Source organism: Hydra viridissima, unplaced genomic scaffold (assembly GCF_058129835.1).
Source record: "Hydra viridissima isolate aposymbiotic clone 2 unplaced genomic scaffold, HvirCarnegie_v1 scaffold_5, whole genome shotgun sequence".
In the NCBI taxonomy this organism is placed as follows: domain Eukaryota; kingdom Metazoa; phylum Cnidaria; class Hydrozoa; order Anthoathecata; family Hydridae; genus Hydra; species Hydra viridissima.
Genome location: NW_028324304.1, coordinates 7,616,080 through 7,638,687, shown reverse-complemented (window position 1 = coordinate 7,638,687; position 22,608 = coordinate 7,616,080). Strand labels below are relative to the sequence as shown.

The 22,608-nt window shown below is 28.5% G+C and overlaps 1 protein-coding gene across 1 annotated transcript in view; it reads left to right on the top strand.

Moving 5' to 3' along the window:
- The window catches only part of LOC145189564 (uncharacterized), a 62,179-nt gene that overhangs the window by 5,649 nt on the left and 33,922 nt on the right, over window positions 1-22,608 (top strand). The window contains exons 2-13 of the mRNA XM_090089065.1: window positions 2,155-2,321; window positions 8,057-8,231; window positions 8,488-8,682; window positions 9,987-10,201; window positions 10,460-10,737; window positions 11,666-11,928; window positions 12,508-12,546; window positions 13,318-13,439; window positions 15,247-15,277; window positions 15,430-15,567; window positions 17,164-17,330; window positions 18,445-18,654. Coding sequence (XP_089945191.1) covers window positions 2,155-2,321; window positions 8,057-8,231; window positions 8,488-8,682; window positions 9,987-10,201; window positions 10,460-10,737; window positions 11,666-11,928; window positions 12,508-12,546; window positions 13,318-13,439; window positions 15,247-15,277; window positions 15,430-15,567; window positions 17,164-17,330; window positions 18,445-18,654 — 2,000 coding nt within the window. The remainder of the gene's footprint in view (window positions 1-2,154; window positions 2,322-8,056; window positions 8,232-8,487; window positions 8,683-9,986; window positions 10,202-10,459; window positions 10,738-11,665; window positions 11,929-12,507; window positions 12,547-13,317; window positions 13,440-15,246; window positions 15,278-15,429; window positions 15,568-17,163; window positions 17,331-18,444; window positions 18,655-22,608) is intronic.

Below are 22,608 nucleotides of genomic sequence, written 5' to 3'. Positions count from 1 at the left end.
TTTTTCCAGATGTTGGCATGTAGAAATCAAAATGCAACATTTTTTAAACGAATTATTTCATTTTTTTTTAAATATTGGTGAATAACATACTTTTTGAGGTCACATAATGCAATGTAATCATCAATTTTTTATTTCGTTACGATATTGTTAACAAAATTGGTTCAAGTATCTAAATGCACACGAGCCCATACGTAAGCTTGCATACACGTGCGCAAAACTAAACGTTAACTACCAACAATCTAGAACCTCTCCATAATTATTTTCAAACAATTGACAAGGACATCTTATGCATGCGACTACCTCATTTGCTGAATCGGAAAGCTCAAGCTTAACGAAAAACATCATTAGGACCAAAAGAACAGACCAAAAACCTTGAAGTAAAAGAGAATCTTCTAAGCCTGCACCTTCTTTAAGTCTCCACTTTCAGTCAGCACAAAAAAGATGCATGCAATGTTTGTTAGTTACAGCTCTAGGCTTCAAACAATCCTGCACTATTAGAACAAGACAGCAAAACCTTCAAGCTTTGGTACAGTCAGATCCAGTTGGAGCTGAGCAAATTGCATCTGCTACCATCAGGTCAAAGGATGCATCACCAGTAGGAGCTGTCCACTTAAGTTAAACAAAAGGAGGAAAATTATTTTCATTAACACCAGGTAATAATACCCCTCTGCACAATTATGAATTTTTGTTTTCAAAAAATGTTATGATCATCCACAAGTGATCACATTAAGCAAGCATCTTCTAATTTATCTTATTTGATTTGTTTAGGCCCTGCACACATTTGTTAGGTATCTGCACATAAATTAACCAGTTTAACACCTACAATTCAAAGCTTATTAAATGATCAGCTGAACACTGGGGTACCCAACACAGGAATGAGACAACTTGCCTTAACACTGAATAAAGCAACAGAACTTGAGTTGTTGAACCTCTATTTCAGCAGAAGTTTTCGACTGCTGCAAAATCATTGACAAGCTTAGCTGCCCAAGAAACAGGCTTCAAATGTCAGCTCATTGTTGCTATTGCTCAATATATCTCTGAAGTATATAAGAATGTTAGAGTGTTGATGAATATCATTTAAGTGAGTAATGTTTCTTTCCGCATTTAATGTGATCTTAAAATGGCCAAGATTATTTTTGAAATTCAATCCCATTCAAGCAAACATCCTTGTTGCTGGTACAATTTTCATTATGACAATCTCTCAAAATGTGGAACTTTCAGAAGTTTTTGCCTGATGAAGGACAAATTTGAATCATTTGTTGGTGCTGAATTAGATGTAAAAGTCTGCTAAAAGATTACAACAATGTAATCCAGCCACCATTAATCATAATCATGGATGATTCAGCACTCATTTTGCACGTGGTTCCACAAATGAAACTCCATCTTCTTCTTGGAATTGTCAATCATCTTTTCAAGAACCTTTTAGACTTATGGCCTGGTGCCAAAGAATGGCTAAATATCATGGTGGACACTTTACAGCAATTAATGTCATGAACATTTGCAAAAGCATTGTACTCAAAGTTTGTGGTTTTTTGAGAGCGGTACAAGCGCATCCAAAATCATCCAGATTATGGAAAACAATTTTTTAATTGTGCTGTTGACAACAACAGCAATCACTTGTAACAAACAAGATTTCATAAATAAAGTGCTGAAATTAAAAAATAAAAGAATGTAAGAAATTAAAACATTTTTTTTTGAACAAAAGAATACTGTATAAAATGTATAAAAGAAACTTTTCAGTTCTAGTCTCTAATTTTTTTTTTAACATGTATTCATGTTTCAAAATGTTAAAGTTGTTACAATATTTGTGGTATTTGAAGTCAACTTCTTTCATAAACTTTTAATCTAATATTTTTTTGTTTTAATTAAACTTACATAAGTTCACAAATAAATGTGCAAGAGTGAAAGGAGATAAAAGAGTCAAAAGGAGAAATTCTTATAAATCATGATTATGTAACTTGTAAGATGGTGTGATAGAATACTAAAAAGATTTTACTTTAATAACAGTGTAAATATAGTCTTATAACTTTAAAACTTATTGCCTTAGAAGCAAACTACAACTATCAACCAGACAGGAATTAACCGAGCTTTAAAAAAAAAATTTATAATTTTTAAAATAGTTTTAATCTAAATATTGTTATTGTTTACTTTTAGTGAAAATGAATTGGTTTATAGTGTTTGTTGTATTGGTGGTTTATGGAGGCCGATTTGTAAAACCAGAAATAGATGATTTATTAGATTCATACAAGGAAGCAGTAGAAGATTTAAAAAGGTTAGAAGAGCTATCTGCCAATTTAGAGCATTTACAGCCATCAATAATTGTATGTTTTTAAAATATTTTTAGTAGTTTGATTCTTCAAAATTGTTACTAAAAAGTTAATGAAAATATTTAATCAATTAAATGAACAAATATTATGATAATTTTTTTGTATATCTTTAGACAGTTGCATTTCAATAATGAGTATTTAATGTTAATGATATAGTTATGTGCATTTTATTGTATTTTGATGATGGATGCAATATGTGAGATTATAAGCTGCTGTTTTGCCCATTTATATAAATATATATTTTTGCAAACTTGTACTTTTGCCAGAACACTGACATTGTAATCTGTTGAATAAGATATCATTAAATAACAAAAAAAAGTCAAGAGAAGAGAAATAAGTTCAATGATTTTTTGTTGCAAGAAACTCCTCATATATGTATGTATGTATATGTATGTATGTATGTATGTATGTATGTATGTATGTATGTATGTATGTATGTATGTATGTATGTATGTATGTATGTATGTATGTATGTATGTATGTATGTATGTATGTATGTATGTATCTATGTATCTATGTATCTATGTATCTATGTATATATGTATGTATCTATGTATGTATGTATATATATATATATAAAGTATGCTTTTTTAACAACTTTTAAAAGCTCATAAAGAGTGCATTTATTCAATATATCATCCATTGGTTTAAATGACCTTCTCAATTACTGGTCTGAAGTGTTGCCATCTCTCTCTCTCCTTAGTGTATACTTTACATAAAGCTTTAGTTGTTTATTTAACAAAAGACTACAAATTACCTGATGTGGTATTTCATAGGTTTTGATGAAAAATCAAACATCTGTTATCCATGATATTAGGTTAGGAACTTTCTCAGTTATTGAGTTCAACATTGGGTTCTTTTTAGAACTTAGAAACAAATTCTTGTCTCTAGATTTTCATTTTAGCAGCATTGAAAGTCTACAAACTTGTTCATAGCTACCCTACCATGTCTTCTAACCTATTCATGCTTATGACACAACAATATATGTAGTATGTAATAACTGAAGCAAAATTAAGGTGATTTTTAAAGCAATTGCAGCACCAAGTAGGCAACTTCTAAATTCTAAGAGCTACCAAAGCTAATTAAATATATATAGGATCTTAAAACCAAGAAACTTTAACTTTGGTCTGAAACCAAGATTTGAGTTAAATCCCTGCAATTAGTTCTGCAATTAAAGTTTTAAAGTTAATTGCCTTAGTTCCCAAGTATACAGATCTATAGTTTGTTTGTCAACCATCTTAAATCTTAAACAGGAGAAATTAGCTGAAGAAAAAATTTAGGTGGCAAAACTTTGTTTTGATTGGCAGATAGTCTTAAAACATAAAATTTGCTGATAAATCATGAATTGTAGTGTCACACAGAAAAACTAGAGAATTGCTTATCTATAGTGTATAAAGGATAGATTGATATCAAGATTTGTTGCAGGTCAATTAAACTTCAAATGTTTGATAACTGGTACTAACATAAGAATTTGCAGCCTCAATCTGCAGAAATTTGTCTACATTACAACCAATAAGCCATTCAAAAATATCTTTTGTGATTATCTCTTCAGATTTAAAGAATGTTGTTTATTTTCAGATTGTAATATATAAGTATATAATTTCCCTCAGGTTCCATATAAACTGTGTAATTCTCTTGCTTTACAGTTTCTAAAATACTTGCATCAAAGGCTTCATACTCATTAGAGTGATCCTTATATAAGCAGTAAAAAAGTTCTAATATTTTTGTCTCACCCTGCTAAGTTTGTTTCATCTTTTTACCAAGTATTATTAATAGTCTCACTAGAGTTAATCTTTTATAGGTAATAGAATAGAAAATTAGCTAAATGTTTTTCCTTCCCACATTTTCAACTTATAGCTGTTATCAGCGTTTATGATTTACTTATTAATGGTTAAAATGAATACAGCCAAATGTGGTTTTTAAAATTATGTTGTCTGAAGCCCAACAGAAGTCATTTTTATTGAATAAAGAAAGTTAATGTTCTTGTCAATATTACTCTCATTAAATTCAGTAATTAAAAAACCTACCATACATAATTGTAGATGCAATATAATCCATAGGATGTAGGTGTGAAAACCAAGGCTTTGTGTTGTATAAAGAGTTGCTAGTGAGATAAACTGTGAACAAAAATTTGTCACCATCTTTGAAGTGTGTGTAGTTCATTAATAAACCACTATATAGTCTAAAGTAATGCAATGATTTTTTACCATGAAATAAAATAGTAATAGTATAGTTTTTTGAAAAATGTTTAGCATACTTTTAAAATGCATGTATCTACTGCCTATTGGTTCTGCATTAACATGGTTCAGATTAGTATCAGTTTTTAATGATTTAACTGTTCCACTACAGAATCAGAATGTTTTTATGACTTGAAAAGAAAAAAAAAATCACTTTTATATTAGTACTTGTTCAAAATAGTTTTGCATTGGTAAATGCTCAATTAAAAAAGTATAAAATTGCTGGAGTACATAATAAAGACTTCTTTAGATTGTAAGTAGGTTTAATTGATGCCAAGGTGACTAATAGTCACACATAAGACACCTTAGGTTTAGAACTAAGCTAAACACCAACTTGTTCATGCTTATCTTAGTGCATTTTTATTCCTTATAGTAAATTAGTAATGCATCTATGATGGGTCAACTAGAAAATTGATAAACTATACACTTAGAGTTATAAGACTTGCTTACAAATCAGTCTTTATGTGATTTGTCTCGCTTGATTTCTGAATAAAAATTTCTAAATAAAAATGTCACTAAAGTTTTCCATAAACACTATATTAGCAATCTTTCAAATTAATTCGCTTTCCTGGTATTTATAATATTTTAATATTACCAAAGAATTTTTTTGGGAAATAGCAAATATCTTGTTATTTTACTTTTAGAATTAGCCCTGTATAGAACAAAATTTTAGCAACAGTTCTTAATAATGCCAAGCTCAAAGAAAATTCATGAAAACTGTAGAAAAATAGTTTGCATCTTTTGCATGAAAAAGTATACAAGAGAGTTGAATGATCAATTGATTATTACACTGGATATCGTGCTTAACACCAAATTCAACTTTTCAGACTCACAAGTTCTAAAAGGTACTTGTGACACATGTAGGGAAGCAGAAAAATGGTGAGAATGTTGCACTCCCTCTAATGTTTCAATTTAACACCATAAAAGTTTGACTTTCAACATGTGAACAGGACTGTGACTGCCTGATCTTTTAAATAGGGCATTTAAAGTTCTATGAAAAACACCCACTGGAGTCTTCCTCTGAACAACCTCAACCATCATGAAACCAAACAACGTGTTCTAATTTTTTATCCTTTCTACCATAAACCATGTCACCAAAAATCATGTTGAACCCAACTTTCAAGCAAGGTTTAGTGAGATTGGAAAGAGGCTGTCTTTTCATTTCTTGCAAACTGAAATTGTGGTCTGCAATAACAAATCACAGAAAAGGAAGCAATTAGTTGTGCACTGCAAAAACCTAAGAGAGCTTCCGAATGACGTCCTGCTTCAATTCCAATTCTCCACTCATCACATTGTGAAGCTTGGACTTGACTTAAAAGAGAGCGACAGATTTTATGAATGTGGTTCATGAGCCTCTTTTAGCTATGGCTGACAATGCTATGGTCTTGGATTTCATTCCACTAATCAAACTCCATCTTCTCCTTGGAGTTCTCAACCATCTGTTCAAAGCATTGAAGGAAGAGTTGTCTAAAGCTGATGAGTGGTCCTAGGCTCTTCAAATCAAGCTTCAGTCTTTCCATGGAGGTCAGTTTACTGGAAATGAAGAAATCTCAAAAATGTTGATGTCTTTCAGAGACTTCCAGAAGAAGAGAGTGCCTTCAAAATTTTTGAGGTTGTTGATTCACTTACAAAATTTGATGCAGTGGTGTCTGCCTGATTTGGAATGTCACTGGAATCAGACTATATTGAAAAAATCAGCATTTCAGCCCACTTATCTAACTCTTTACAGAGTAAGTATTACTCCAAAAGTCCATGCAGTGTTTTGCCACATCCAACACTTTATGCAAAAGAGTTAAGACTCCCTTGGTAAATATAGTGAGCAGGCTACTGAAACACTTCACCACAGCTTCAAGACTCATTTTAATAGATATAAGAGATTAATTGACCATCCATAGTACTGAAAGTGGCTGCAAATTTGTCTGGTGGACTACAATAGCAAGAATCTCTAAAGTAGAAAATTAATTTTTCATTTCACCAGAAATTAAGACTTTATGAATTTGTTGCCAGGAATAATTTAAAATGATCTAATGTTCTTTTCATTGACAGAGTATTCCTTTATAGAAACTAGGATTAACATTGTTAATATGATTGTTTTTTCTTTACTATTCTCAGGATACTTTGCTACTTAGAATTAAGAAAGTATTCTATACTAGAATAGATCTCTGTATAAAAAGGCCACAAAATTTAAAGCACTGTACCACTGTAATGTTCCTATTTGTTGAATGTACAAATAACATTTATGTATATTATATACTTTTGATTTTTTGAATGATTTAGAAATGTTAAATAAACTGAATGCTCTCATTTACTTTCAAGTATGTGGGAGAGAAGTTTCAAATAAAATCTTCTCTCTTGGACGTATATGCAAAAGATTTCAAGTTTTACATTTTTTTAATCAGGAATAATACCACTATCAATCCTCCAAACGGTTTTTGAGGGCTTCAAAATAGTTTCTAGCAATTCTTGATGTGTTTAGGATTTTCAAATTAATCAGTATTTGTCTTTTTTTGCACGTATTCTAGGTTTATAACATTTTGATTATTTATTTTTTAAATAAAATTGTTTCCTGTATCATAAATAGATGAAAATAATTAAAAAGACCTAAATTCCTCTAAATTTTCAAAAAAGCCTACCTCAAAAAAAAAAAAAAATTAAAACAAGAATTTATTTAAGGTATTCACTAAAGAACTATACTAAAAAGTTTTCTGTCACACACAGATATCGATAGTTAAAGACATATAGACATAGATAGATGTAGACATAGATAGGTATATATGCCTATGTATATATATCTATGCATACACACACATGCATACACACACGGACACATACGCACACACATCAGTTGGTCTTTTAGAGGAGATAGCAATTTTAAAGTAAACATTCCAATTTTAAAAATCAATATTTGCAACTAAAGCAGAAACAAAAACATTTCAAAAATTGCTGATCTATAATATTTTAGATCAATAAGACATATTCACATTCTATCCCTTTAAATAATCTAGATAAATTCCTTCCAGTTATCTATTTTTTAGTAATGACCTATAATTGGTATAAAAAATTTATGCATAACTTTTCTGTGGTAAATAATTTTTTGAAAACAAATAGTTAGACTCAAATCTTTCACTATTGCTCCTGTACAAATACTTACAGTATATTTTAAAATGAGAGAAATCTAAAATTTTTATTAATCTCACATTTTGTATTTTGAAAACTAGAATATAAAAAAGATAAATAATATTTGTCAAGTATTTTTCTTTTTTCCAACAAATGATAAAGCTGTAGCCTTATTTAATAATATAATTATCTTATTGTAAAAGTTTTATCAGTACTTACTTTTGGAGATTATAAGATTAGGAGATTATAAGAGATAGTTCTTATTTAATAGAATTCCATGCTGTATCCCATCATTTCTTAGAGTGAACTCTGTACTAAATTTCTGTCTAACCTAAGTGCCATAATAATTGCACTAATATTGGAACTTTTTTTTAGAATGAAAATTCATCCAGCAGTGGTAAAAACTCATTATCTCTTTTATCTAATACAAAGGAGCTGAAAACAAAGTTCAAGGAAGTGTATGATTCAGGGAAAAAAGTATTTGGAAAAGAAAGTAAAAAATCACCAGAAGAAAAAGAGAAAGCAAAAGAGAAAGCTAAAAAAAATATTGGTATAAACACATGCACAATATATATAAATATTTGATACTCTTGAAATAAAGCATAGGTAAAATTTACCTAATAAATATGCTATATATAAAAACACCTGAAAATTTTTAAATTGAATGATTCTGATTATACTATTATTGTCTTAATAATCTTATATAGATTGTCCAGGTAGATGTTAGATGTATGTAGATGTTTTGCAGTTTCCAAAGGTTATGAAAATTAAACTCTTCATATATAGAATATATATTTTTTTTACAGATTTGGTTAAAGGAGTTGGAAGTGGTCTAGTTACAGTAATAACTGGAGTCAAGGATAAAGATTGGTTAAAAACTGTGAGTGGTGGTTTAAATATGATTTCCTCTATCCTAGCATATGCTGGCCCTAAAGGTGCATTAGTTGGATCAATTCTGTCTCTTATTTCAGCTGGTTTATGTGCTTTTGGGTCTAAAAAAGGTAAAAAAAATCAAGAATCCTTAATCATCTGAAAGTAATCCTGTTTATTTGTCGACTTTAAATCTTAGTCAATATTCAATCAGACCTCAAATATTACCATATTTGAGGTCTGATTGAATATTGACTAAAACGTTTACAATCATCTTTTCTCTGTAATTTTTTAAAGTTGGCAGTTAATACTTTATGTTTACTAATTAGAAAAAAAAATCATCCACAGTTCTATCTGATTTGAACAGGTCTAGGTAATTTTTCTCCACTTCTTTGGAGTCCAGTTGTTAATAAACAAACTCATCTCAGGTATTTGTATTCTTTACAGAATTCAATAGATTCTTTACTGGCTTTCAAATGATTGGCTCAATATCCTTCATTTTCTTGTCTACATTTTACTTTATAACTCAAAAATATTTCAGAATTCAAAGCCATATCTCTCTTTTTTTTTAGGTTAAGCTGTGAACAAATTCACAAATTTCTTTTTGTGGTAATTCTTAGCTTTACAGTTTCTTGTTTTCCATTATTCAGATAGAAATTTCTTTGTAAATTTATAAACTATGAACACATTAACCTGAGATGCTACTTTGTGATAAGAATTAAGTTTGATAAGAACAGCTTGAATAATAAAACCTTTTGCAGAAGTAAACTCTTTTTTACTTACCATAGTAACTAATTTACTTTCTTTTCATTTTGGCCAGGACCTGGGGCATTGGTCCGTTACTACTTCCAATTTCATAAAACATTTCTGCAAGGATTTTTAGACAATTGATTTTACCTTATACTCCCTAGTGCTTGTTTGCACTAATATTGCAAACATGATCAAATAATTGTCTAAGAGTGTAATTTTTAATATCTTTGAATAAAATTTTCCTAAAATTGGAACAATTCAACTTCAATTTCAGTTTCAAGCAGAAAACCAATTTTTCAGACTATATCATTTTTTATACTTTTTTGTTCCAATTTTTTTCTGTTTTGACATTTTTTTTAATCTGTTTTTTTCTTGTATCTGTTCTGGCATGTTTCTGTTCTAAATTTTCTCAATTCTGATTTCTTTTGGCTCTGTAATTTTGTCACACTAAGAGTACATTTCGCATTCTGAAATTCTTCTGTTCTGCATTTTTCTCCATTCTAATTTTCTGTCTTAATGCTGCAGGTTGTTAGATTTGATGTGAAAGCTTCTATTGTGTGTGAAAGGTTTTCATGCATTTTGTCCATGTTTATACAATATCAGAATACTTTTGGTTTTTTTTTTTTTTTTCTTTTTTTTTAGTTAGTTGACTAATTTAGACTGATGACTAACTTTCTTTTTAAAGCAAAATCGCAAACAGAACTCATAATAGAAGGAATTAATCAAGCTTTTCAAAAGTTTAAAGATGATGAGATAAGAGCAGCCACACTGTATTATTTACGTGGTATTCAGCAAGCTGAAATTGATATTGAAGCAGTGTTAAAGGCTAATCATATAAAAAACTCAGATTTAGAAAAGTTCATTAATGAAAAAGAGAATTTGTTTTTAAATCAAGATCAGGTAATATCTATGTTGTGTTTATTAAATAATTGCAGTTTATGAAGACTTTTTACCATATGTTTAGTCTAGATACATGTATGTGTGTGTGTGTGTGTGTGTGTGTGTGTGTGTGTGTGTGTGTGTGTGTGTGTGTGTGTGTGTGTGTGTGTGTGTGTGTGTGTGTGTGTGTGTGTGTGTGTGTGTGTGTGTGTGTGTGTGTGTGTGTGTGTGTGTGTGTGTGTGTGTGTGTGGTATAATACACCTTTATGTTATGTTTAGGGTGGAAAAATCCTAATTGATTTAGAAGTATCCATCAAAGAAAATTGTAATAAACAAGATTCATGTGACCGATGCCTTCTAAAGGTTCAAGAATTTTTGATTCTTTCAATGCAAAGACAAATGTTTGCTCTCCGAATTATAGGATTATATCCAAAGTTATTAAAAGAAAAGAATAAACCAATATATGAAATTATGTATAATGCTTCGTTAAGAAAAGTAGCTGAGATGAGAAAGATGGATAAAAAATGGTTGGATTATTTTCTAAAGCCAATGACAAGGTAGGTAGTTATATTGAATTGAATCAGAAGAAGTTTTTTTTATCCTTAGTTAGAGTGAGTTTTGAATGTTTACTAACAAAATTCTAACCTTAACATTTTATCATGAAAGTATAAGAAATTACTTAGAAATTACAGCTTAGTATGATAAATATATTATCACGAAAAGTTAATTTGAAATATTCATTAATGTCTGTTAAAATTTTGTATGTCATTATAAATATTTAAACCCCTAAAACTGATTTATTTTATTTTTTCAGACACAAAAACAAAAATTACAATAAAATCAGTGTCACTATTTTTATGCTTTTTATTATCCAGGTATATGTTTTGACAAGTCATTTTTTGAGAGTCAATTGTTGGTCAACATTTTCTCTCAATAGTAAGATTGAGGCTTTAGAGATGATTTATGTAAGAAGTGTAAACAAGGTTTAATTTAACTGATTGCTATTTGCAAAATATGATTGATACAACTTTAGTTGAAAAAAAAGTTTTCCTACTGGAGGCTTTATGCAAACAGAAAAAAAAGTTTGTAAAATGAAAAACTTCTTTTTTTTTAAAAGTCCCCTTGTTTGATCTAAATTTCAGAAAATGTGTTACCATGGAATCTTTTCAAAAATGCCTAGGATCAAAAATATAATATTATTTTCTATGAGTCTAAAATGTCTACGATCAGAAATATAATTGAGCTAAACTAAATATTCTTAATGAAATAGTTGTAAATTGAATACTTAACGAAGAGAAAATTTACAATACTTTGTAGAAAATTATACATCAGTAGATTTTTACCTAGGTAAGTAAATATATTCAACTTTTAACAAATTTCAAGGTCATTGTGAGAATTTTGTATGACTGAATTATAAAGCTTCGACTATTTAAATATAGCGTCATTATGGTAAACTTTGACATGCTTTTTTTTTTTCTTTGTTAGTGATGTAACTAAAACATGTAAGACTTGCTGTGTTTCAAAATACTACAGTTTTCCTGGAGAATACTCATTTATTGATGCCTACGTAAAAATGTTTGCTAATGACCTAAAAGTAGATGATGGCGGGTCATATGTTATTGCTTGCAGGAAAGTGGGTTTGGAGGGTGAAATTTTCCAATTTAAAACAAATAAACATAACTACAGTTTTCATGAAGTGTCCAGTGAATACGACTGGGTAGAAAAATTAAAATCTATGTTTGTTCCTCGTAAGTTATTTAAAGTTTTTTTTTATAACTATTTTTATGAATGTATTGCTATCATCTAAAATGCATTTTGGAAATGTTAAAGTAATATTTTCTTTTTTGCATAAATTTCAAATATCAATATTAATTCAATAAAGATTTTTTTAAAACTATATAAAATTGTAGTTAAAATGTAAATTAAAATGAATTCAAATTTGATAATTTGAAAGAAAATTTTTGTTTACTTTCCCATTATCAAAAGTATTTTAGATAAGTTTTTAAACTCTTTGTGTATCCTCTGTTAAGGTTATGAGATTATTTTATCTCCTAAATTTATATAATTATTTTATAATTGCTTGCAACAAAATTTTCCAAATAGATTGCAACAAAATTTCCCCAATAGATTTATTTCAACTAATAATTTCAAAATATAAAACACTACACTACTATCATTTTGTATTATAAAGCATAAAACTGAATAAAAAAAGTCTTGTAACCTAGCCTGAGGGAATTAAGAATTTAGTTTGTTACATTAAGATTCTACTGTATGCATAAAAATCTACATATTCTAAAGTTTTTGTGAAATTAGATTTTTTTTTTCAGCCAAGTATGAAGTGATATTGTATCCAAAAACAGGCAAAGGTAATTTTATTATTTTTGGTAAAATTCTTTAAGATGTTTTTGTTATGAAGCAGATCATAAGAATTAGATTAATTTTTTTCACATTTTATTTTACTTAACAATTCCAAATTGTTTTATTTTTAACAAACATCTCCATAACATTGTAGCTGCACCCTAAATAAACAAGATTAGCTATGTTGTCAAAAGCTCTGTAGTGATGACTATTCTAGTAATTTATTTTAAAAGTATTGTTAGAAATATTTATCAGTTGTTTGTGCCTTTACACTTGTTTGTTCTTATGTGGTAGCATCATTACATCAGTTGTAAATGTGCATGGCTTGGTTTGTTTTCTGAATGCATGCTAGCTTAAAGAGGTTTGTTAAACACAATTAAGAAGCTTCAAAATGTCTCTTTTATCTATTCTGTTTATTACTTATGTTGATGTTGTTTATTTTTTATATATGATTTACAATTTGGCTTGCTTTTCATTTACAAATGTTTTTATATTTATAAGTAGAAATAATAAATCATTCCCAATAGCAATTAACAAAAAAAGTTAGATATATTTAGTTAGAATTTATTATAATTGTATTACAAGTTAGACTTTTTAATATGTTTATTTAATCTGTCATTTTTATTCAATAACCTTATTTTTTACTTTTATTATATTACTTTTTATATAAATTTTAATTTAAAAAAATTTAAACTACAGTCATTTAAGAATTATTTTTGAAGTTCTATTTTTATTTATTTCTTTAGCTGTTTTTATAAATGTGTTTTCTATTTGTTTAGCATTCATATTTAAAGGTCCTACTGTTATTGATATTAAAACTAAAACCTATGTCTCACTCACTATTACAAAAAAAGAAGATCTTACTGGAGAATACATTCGAGGCTGTGAAAATCCTTATATGGTAATTAAAATTTTTAGTTCCTTTTTTTTATTTGCAAAAGTTATATCAGTTGTTGTTTTTGCAAAGCAATGGAACAGTTTTTGTCTTTATTTTAACCTCTAGTATCATTTTTTTTTATTGAAGTTCTTTCTAAGTCCCATTACTCTAAAGTCACATTTTGGATCACTTAGTTTTAAAGAAAAGACAACATTTTAATACATGAATTTGTTTTTGGTGTAGTTACAGCCATCAATAAAAGGTTAAAAAGAAAAATGTATATTTATTAAATCTATTGAAAGGGTTCAAAAAAATTACCAAAGGACAACATCAACTTCACTTCTGTTTATTGATAACATGATACAGCATCAAAATATTAAATGATCCCCTTTTTAAAACTGTTTATTAAACAAAAACTCTTAATTCACTAGATGATAAAATTCAACAAAATAAAGATATAAAAAGCCAAACTAAAGAAGTAAACTAAAGTTGTTGTTTTTTTTTGGTTTGCTCTTCCATTATATTAACAGGTGTTCCCTTAAAACTAGAACTGCACAAAATGCCATGGCTTATGTGCAAAAGTTTAAATACAAACACATGTCTTAATGTTTATGTAAACTAGACAATCTTTAATTACAAAAAAATGTGTTAATGAAAAATGGCTTTTTTTTTTTTTTTAATAAAAATGGGCTCGAAGATGGTGGATGTATGAAAATATGCATAACTAGTTCTACAAAAATAACAGTACACAAGGAACACTCTTTATGTTTTATCTTTTTAAAGTGGAAAATGTTTTGAAAAGAATAACTGTATATTGTGTAGTTAAAAGATGCAAGTGGACTGAGTGTGAAAATCAAAAAAACTTTGAAAAGAAAAAGTACAAATATGACAAAAAGTAAAATCAAGCAGCTTGCTTCTTGATTTTGACAGTTATCTCAAAGCATCCATCACAAAAGGAACCAAGAAATTCAAAAGTTCTTGCCTTAAATGTGGATGTTTTTATAAAATGTTTTTTGATGATATTTTTATTTTGGATGACAAATATTATTTTACTTTGTGAAACTTCTCAGTTATTGGAAGCAATGACTCAAAGAAACCCAAGAATGTTTCTCCAAACCTCAATTATAAAAGAAAAGCTAAATTTTAGAGCAAAGTATTAGTTTGGCTTACAAGTAGTTTTAAGATTATGACTAGACTATTAACCAAGCTTAATTTGGTTATTCAGTTAACAAAATATGTACAAAAAAGATTGCAATTAAAGATGTTTTGATTCTGTTTATACACAAACAATATCCTGATGACAATTATGTCAATTAGCCAAAATATCTTTGGTTAGCTGGATAGTAAAAGATGATTTATGTTCTGAAGAAAGACAATCCTGCTTTTTGTTTTGTGATAAAGTCAATTGAAGGCTTGAAATGATATGAAAGTTTGCTCTACAAAAAAAAATTATTAATTCAACTAAAAGGAGAATGTAGTTCATCTTAAAGGATTACCAGAATAGAATTGATTAACAATATTGCTCATTAATCCAGCAAAATAATCTCAGTTTGATTTTTTTAAAAAAACCTTATAAAAATTTATACTTGTTCACCATACACCTATAAAAAAATTATAAGCTTGTTTTCAACACCTCTCTCTAACTTTTTTAAGGGTTATATTACACTTATCAATTTTAAATTATTAGTGAGGACTGTACTTCTAAGTAGCATGTCCTTAAAATTAGTTCTAAGCAAGTAGGTTTCAACTTTGAGCAGCTTTGCTTTAATTTGTGTGTATATGTAATGTTCAGTGTGTAGTATAATGTGTTTTTTTTTCTTATTTATCAAAGGCTGGTTCTTGTGTACAAATTGATCCTAAAGGTTGGTTGTTTTTTTAAAAACTTAATTTACTCAGAGATTGTCATAAATATTTTACATATAAAAAACTAATGAACTTGTGTTTCTTGATTATCTTTACTATTTTATTTTAGCCATAAAGATTGCTATTAGTAATTTAATTTCTTTTTTCTTAGAGAAAGTTGGATTAGTTAGTATGTCAGATCATTTCAATCCAAAATCTCTGTATATTCCTGGTGGTGCTCGTGTAAATATATATGCTGGTCATATTATTGTAGCAACTAGTTCCTCTTTTGCCTCTGCAAATGAGATTGGTAGGTCATAGTTTTAGTTATGCAATTATTTATACCTTTTTTTAATTTAATTTGTTAAACTATGAACTTAAACTTAAGTTAAGTGTCTTTGTTCTTATTAAAAATGATACCATCTAAAGATTTTTAACAGATATGTTAAAATTTATTTTCTTTATCTGTCCCCAAGTATTTGTTTTTTTTTTGTTTTGTTTGAGCCCATCTTTAGTGTAATCCATTTTTTCTCTGTGTATAGTAATCTTTGCAGAATGTATAGTAATAAGTTTGGTTATTAACTCAGATCAATCAAACAGTAGTTCAAATCAAATTAACCTTTTCTAATTTAATAATAGTGAATAGGTAGGAAGTAATGTTGTCCAACCAGAATTGTCAAACCTGGCAACCTAGGAAGTAATATTGTCCGATGGCCAATTCTCCTTTTCCTTCCCCTTCCACAAGAATGGAAAGAAAAGGAGAGTTGGCCATTGTGTGAAGGCAAACAGAGAGTTGTAATCACACTAAAATGCAGTATGGGAAAAAAAGTCTTAGCTCTTATCTCAAAGGTTAATGTATTAGGCATAATGGGTAAGAAAAGCATGGAGGTCTTTTTTAAAAGATCTCCACAATTCCTTTAAGTGTAGTTGTGAAGTTCCAATCATAAAAACCCAAACTAAGTTATGAAAGGTCAGTTATTATTATGCACAGAAGAGTTCTAGGATGATCATTTGAAATAATATAGTGTTCATAGTATTTCTTTACATCGAATGTCTTAATGATGCCAGTTTCTTTTGAGCAGATTTTTTTTTCATTGGTTTGGAAATTGCTTCTGGCGATTTTCCACAGTCTGATAGAAGAACTATTTCTTAATGCAAGAGCTATTCCCCTTACTGCATTGACATTACCAACTCTAAGTGCATTCATAGTTGTTTTGGCATCCTGATATACCAACTCTTTGCATTTTCAGCCACTTTCGAAGAATAAATTTAAATCTGGTCCAATAAACTGTTTTTGAGTATTCTGTTGTGTAGTGCTATGTCACTAAATTTACTATATCTTATTGATCTTTTATCTTCAGATGCCTGCATAAATTATGTAAAGTGTTCAAAATTTAAGTTGCTATGAAATTCTTTGACATTACAGTTTTCACAGCATCCATTTGACAAAATGTTTCCTTTTTTTTTTGGTTCTCAAAACATCCTGCTGGCAACAGTCGGCTTTCAAAATTGTCTTGGGGTCTTCCATTAAGATGCACAAAAGTTAAGAAAGACTTAGTGATAAAAATGTGTGAGTATAAAACACTCTTTCAGCAGCCCCAAAATACATTCAGGTTTTAAGAAAGTTTCACAGCTTTAATCTGTAGTTAAAAAAGAACAAGAAAAACCAACTACCTTTGAAACTCATGGATTTTTTAAATGGAATATGAATCATCCTGCTAATAACTGTTTATGTTTGCAAAACAATTTCTTGTCATTATTTAAGTTTTTCATTCAATATTTCTGAAAAGTTATATGAAAATTTTAAAAGTTAAATCATGTTTAGTGTATTTATTGCAGTTATACAATTTGTCCAAAGTTTTTAAGATACAAAGAGTGTGGGATGCTTTTTGGAATTTTTTTTCAGAATATTTGTATAGAAACATAAGCGGACCACTTACCATGGGTTACATTTGTGAAGAAAAGACATATGTTAAGGAGCTATTCATTGACCACAAAGAACTCCCAAAAGATGTAATCAAGATTTGCAGCAAAAAAGATTTTGGCGGATGGTGTGACTATATTGATCAATCAGTAAGTAATTTTAAATATGGACTCAACTGCAATATTTTCTAGGAAATTTAAAATTTTTGTTTTTAATGTGTGCAACTTATAGTTTGCTTTAAATCATCAAACTTACCTAAAAGTATCTGAGTCTAAAGGATCTTACTGTAGATACTTATTAAATATTTACAATAAATTTTTATAAAACTAAAAAAAATTTACAGTTATTTATTGTTGTTGTTTTTTTTTTTTGTTTGTTTCTTGTAAGAAATGTTATCAAAAAAATTTTTTTGATTTTTTTAGCTTTTTTTTCATGATTTTTTAACTTTTGGGATTCTTTAGGAAACATGAGTTCAGGTCAAAACATAACTCATCTTGAATAAAACCAGGTGCGCACGTGAAATAAACACGAATTCATTTAACACTTGTAATCGGTGGCCAATCCTATAAACACTAAATTTGCAAAAATTACGTTGGTAAAACAATTTTAAAAACTTTTCTAAAAAATTCCGTGCTCAACAAAAAAAAAATCGCCTTACCCTAACTCTAGTGTAAATTTTGAAGTTTTTTTAGTGTATATATATGTAATATTTTTTATAAAGATTTTCATGTAAGTATTTTTTACTAAATACACACATGAAAATCTATACTTAAAATAAATTCTTATTTTTATTAAAGAAACTTTTAATGAGAAACTTTTCCTCAATTAAATAAGTTGTGACGTCACAATGCCACATACTTCAGATGAGTCTACTAAATACCACATCCTGTTTTATGAAGTAGTTTTTGAATATGCAATACGCTGATCTAATCAGTTTTCAAATTGAAAAATCTATAGAACCATCTAAATGAATACAAATTACAATGCTCTAATGCATGCTTTTAATAACCAAGAAATTCGATTTAGCCAACTAAATTGTTGGCCTCATATTAGTCTAATCTGGTCCTGGCTATCAAAATAAATTTATAAAATTGCTGAAACGCAACGATATGGTTAGCTAAATAAATGACAGAATAAGTGATTACGAACATCTTTTTAAGAAATTGATGAGTAATCGATTGAGCTATAAATTTGAATTTGAATAGCTTATCTTTAGCGCGTTAATTGCCTTTTTATTAATTGTAAACTTATTTAACAATTTAGGTGAAGAATACAAAAGAAATCCATTCGTGTGTTTGGGAAAAAATACGAAGCTATGATATCCCAGAATCCATGGTTTTGACTGTGAAGGCGAGGAAGAGCTGGACTTTATCTAGTAAAGTTCGAAATTTTCCCGGCCCTAAAGTAGAGTTAAACAATAGAGATTTGGAGAATATCAATATTATTACAGTTACCAAGTCGCCTCCTGATGAATGATCACATTTTATTTCAGCTTGCTTTACTGGTTAAAAATTGTAGTTCGGTAGTTTTATTTAAGCTGCTTGTTTTAAGCAATTTGTAAAACTTTTATATTTTTACGTGAGCTTTATCTATATAAAGTTGGTTTTCTCTGCTTTATTTAAACCTTTTTTTATTTAGTTTAGTAGTTCTTACTCTACATCACTCAAAATCTCTGGGAGACGTTTCAGAAATAGCAAAACAAAAGCAACGATCAAAATGGGGTTGTTTCTGCAAAAAACTAAAGAAACGATCAAAATGTTTTGAGTTAATTTTTAACAAAATATTTTAAATTAATTTTTAACCAAATTCTTTGAATGAGCTTACATTCTGGGATTTAATTTAAAAAAGTTACGATTTTAACATTCGATTTTAACATTCGATTTTCTGCGTTACAAAACTTTTACTTTCTTGTTCATAATAAGCTATTATAAAAAAAAAAAAAATACTGAACGTAAAGTTCATCTAGCTCCTTCGAACTTTTTCGTTTTTTTAAACACCAAGTTGGTAAAAACCATCTTAAAATAAAAATAAGCAAAATTATTAGTTTAAAACTTTGAAAACGCATTTCTTCTTGCATCGCTGTAAATAATAACAATAGTTGGACACCAAAGTTCAAACTGTGACAACGCCTTTAATTTTCTGAATTGCTGATAATTATAGTTCAGGATTTGCAACTGATTATAATCAGTTAATTTAGTAAACTTAATATAGTTCAGGATTTGCAACTGATTATAATCAGTTGCAAATCCTGAACTATATTAAGCAGTTTTTTTTTTTCACATTAACGGATACGATATCAAATATAAAGGTTTTAAGATACATCAGGTAAGGTTTCGTTCAAACATTTCGCTTAAAAAAGCCACTGAGAGATAAAAAAATATTTTACGCATAAGGGAAGCTCAAAAATGTTTGTAGAGGCCAACAACAAAAAAGTATTTTTGGGTCCAAAAACTGGTACCAGATACGGTATATAAAACCGTATCAGCATCGTTTTTTGTATCAATTGCAGTCTTCTCACAATAAGACCTTGATTTTATTTTAAAATGGGCCAAAAAGGCTATAATACAAAAACTTAGCTGACACTATACTTTATTTTAATCACAGACTATATAGCTTAACACTGCATATATAGGATGTGGTAAAAGTATATGATTTTAAAAAGCTTTAACTTTTTTTGCGAAATAAAGCATGCGATCGTTAAATTTGGAACGATGAAAAATTCAAAAAAGTAATAATAAAATAATATAACTAATACAAAAACTTTGATATTTATTTTAATCTAAGGAACTTGAAGATTAAAAAAATGCTTTTTATTTTAATATTTTTCTTTATTTCGAATAAATAAGCGAACATTTACGCTAATCGACGACATTAACTTCTGCACAGTGCCTTTGGTAATTTTTTTCCCTATTAATGTCCACTCTCCAATCAAATCTTTATCTGTACTTATTGTTTTTCCACTCTTACGCAAATATCCTTTGCCAATTCCCCATAATTTCTTAATGGGACGGAAGTGCGGGTAGTTTGGTGGATTTAAGCTTTTTGGTATGAACTTGGTGTCTCTCGAATTGTACCACTCTACAGTCTTCTTAGAAAAGTGATAAGAAGCAAGATCAAGCCAGAACCAACAGGGGACATTGTGACTTCAATAAAATGGCAAAAGTCTAATTTGCAAGCATTCCTTAATGTAAACATCCGAGTATAAAGTTGACGATGTGACGAATGCTCGAGATCTCAAACCACAGCTGCATATTGCTTGCAAGAAGAGAAGTTTCATACCAAATTTATCTAATGATTTATACTTGAATTTGTTGCTGACACGTCCACGAACAATTGAAGTGTAAAACTTTGGACTTAGGAACAGTTTGAAGTCACATTTAATGTACATTTCGTCATCCATAATTATCCAGCTATTAAATTTTGTAAGCACTTCGTCATTGGTTTTTCGAACTCGAGTTTTAGTGAAACAAACACATGTGAAATCAATTTGTATAAAAAAAATGGTCCCATGTTTTTGAAAGGTGTGTTAAGTGCAGAAGCATTTTCGGATTTCCTTTATATAATACCTGCAATGATTTTTTAAGGTAATAATTCGTAATTTATTTCGTTCTACACTCATAAAAACGCAGACAGTTACAGTGACAACAATAAGATTGAAACAGTTAGGCGATTAATGTTTTTTATTACTTCTATATTGTGTAATTGAACATATATCTTGTTCAATTTTGTTTTTCTTTTAAAAATTATTATTAAAATGCTAATAACTAATTATGTTTTCGGTATAAAATATCAGCTGTTTCTAACGGAGTTGTTCTTCTAACAAACCAATTTTTATTTAATTCAATAAAAGAAAATTTGGGCCAATACTAGGTACAAACAAAACATTTTTTTTTTATCTAATTGTCACAAATTATATTACGTACAAAACAATAAATTTTGATGAATGTCTTTAAATTGACTTATTTGTCATAATTCATATCATGTTCATATAATTTCATGGTAAAGGCTATTCAGTTTTTTTTAACACTAAATCTTTATTTAGTAAACTAATTATAGTTAGACTAAAAAGTCGACTAATTTTAGTTAGACTAAAACGTTAGTCGACTAGTTTTAGTTACGGTAAAAAGTTAGTCGACTAGTTTTAGTTAGACTAAAATGTTAGTAGACAAAATTTAGTGACGGTTTTTTTAGTTAAGTTAGTTACAATTTTTAGTTTTGGTCACAACACTAGTAACTAGAGACATTTCTTTGTAATCTACTGTAATAAACTAATCAAGGTTATCATTTCCCCCTCAAACTAAACAATAGATACTTAGTTTTCAAAGTCAAACTTTTACTAGTAAGTGAAAATTTGTCATTAATCCTATATTTCATGAATTAAGAAAAAATAAAAAAATGTTTTAATCTGGAATTATAATACCACTCATGTTTTTATAATGTTCAAAAAAAAAAGAAAAAATTTAATAGTTGCATTTAAATTTTGTTAACCTAAAACAACATTATTAAATGGAGAAAAAACAAAATTTTTAAACTTAATTTTTATTTTTCTTAAATTTTGTGAAAATCTTTAAAACAATCAGACTCAGGTGGAAAAAATAAATTTATTTTACATTTTTCACAATACACTTTAGGGATGCTATTATGAGCATGCAAAAAAAAGCCTACTTATCAGTTCATAGCAAATTCCAACACAACAAAATAAAGTAAATATCAAACAAAATATTTTAATGCATGATAAAGCAATGTGACTAAGCTACACAAGAATTACATGCAATACAAGTTTATAGTAAAACACATACCTTGGAAAAACGACTAACGAGTTATCTTGCCCCGTTCATCTTGCCCCTAGGCTACACAATCTTCAAAATGATTCCGAACTAAGCTATGTCATCTTACTCCTATATATATATATATATATATATATATATATATATATATATATATATATATATATATATATATATATATATATATATATATATATATATATATATATATATATATATATATATATATATATATAATTGATTACTAAAAATCTGATTGCTGAAATTAATAGTGACGTTATTTTGCTAACTCTAAGTTTAGTCGTTAATACTACGATAGCCTCGTGTTTTTGCTGTAATCGTGTTTGTACAAAAGAACGTTTTTGCAATTTGCCATACCCTTTTGCATCAAGAACGCTATCTACCAATCGCGTTCTTAATACAAAATGGTTTCATAAAATTCTCGTTCACCAAGCATTTCATACAGAAAAACATGTTGGCCTGGGATGCATCGTAATGCAACAAGACAAAAATGCAAAATCTGATTAGTAAACAAAAAGAATGTTCCCCATGTTCCCCTATGCAACTCCAATAAATTGCTTAAGTTCATTTTGATCACACTGAAGGGGAGTCTTTTTTAGTGTTCTCATTAATATCAGAT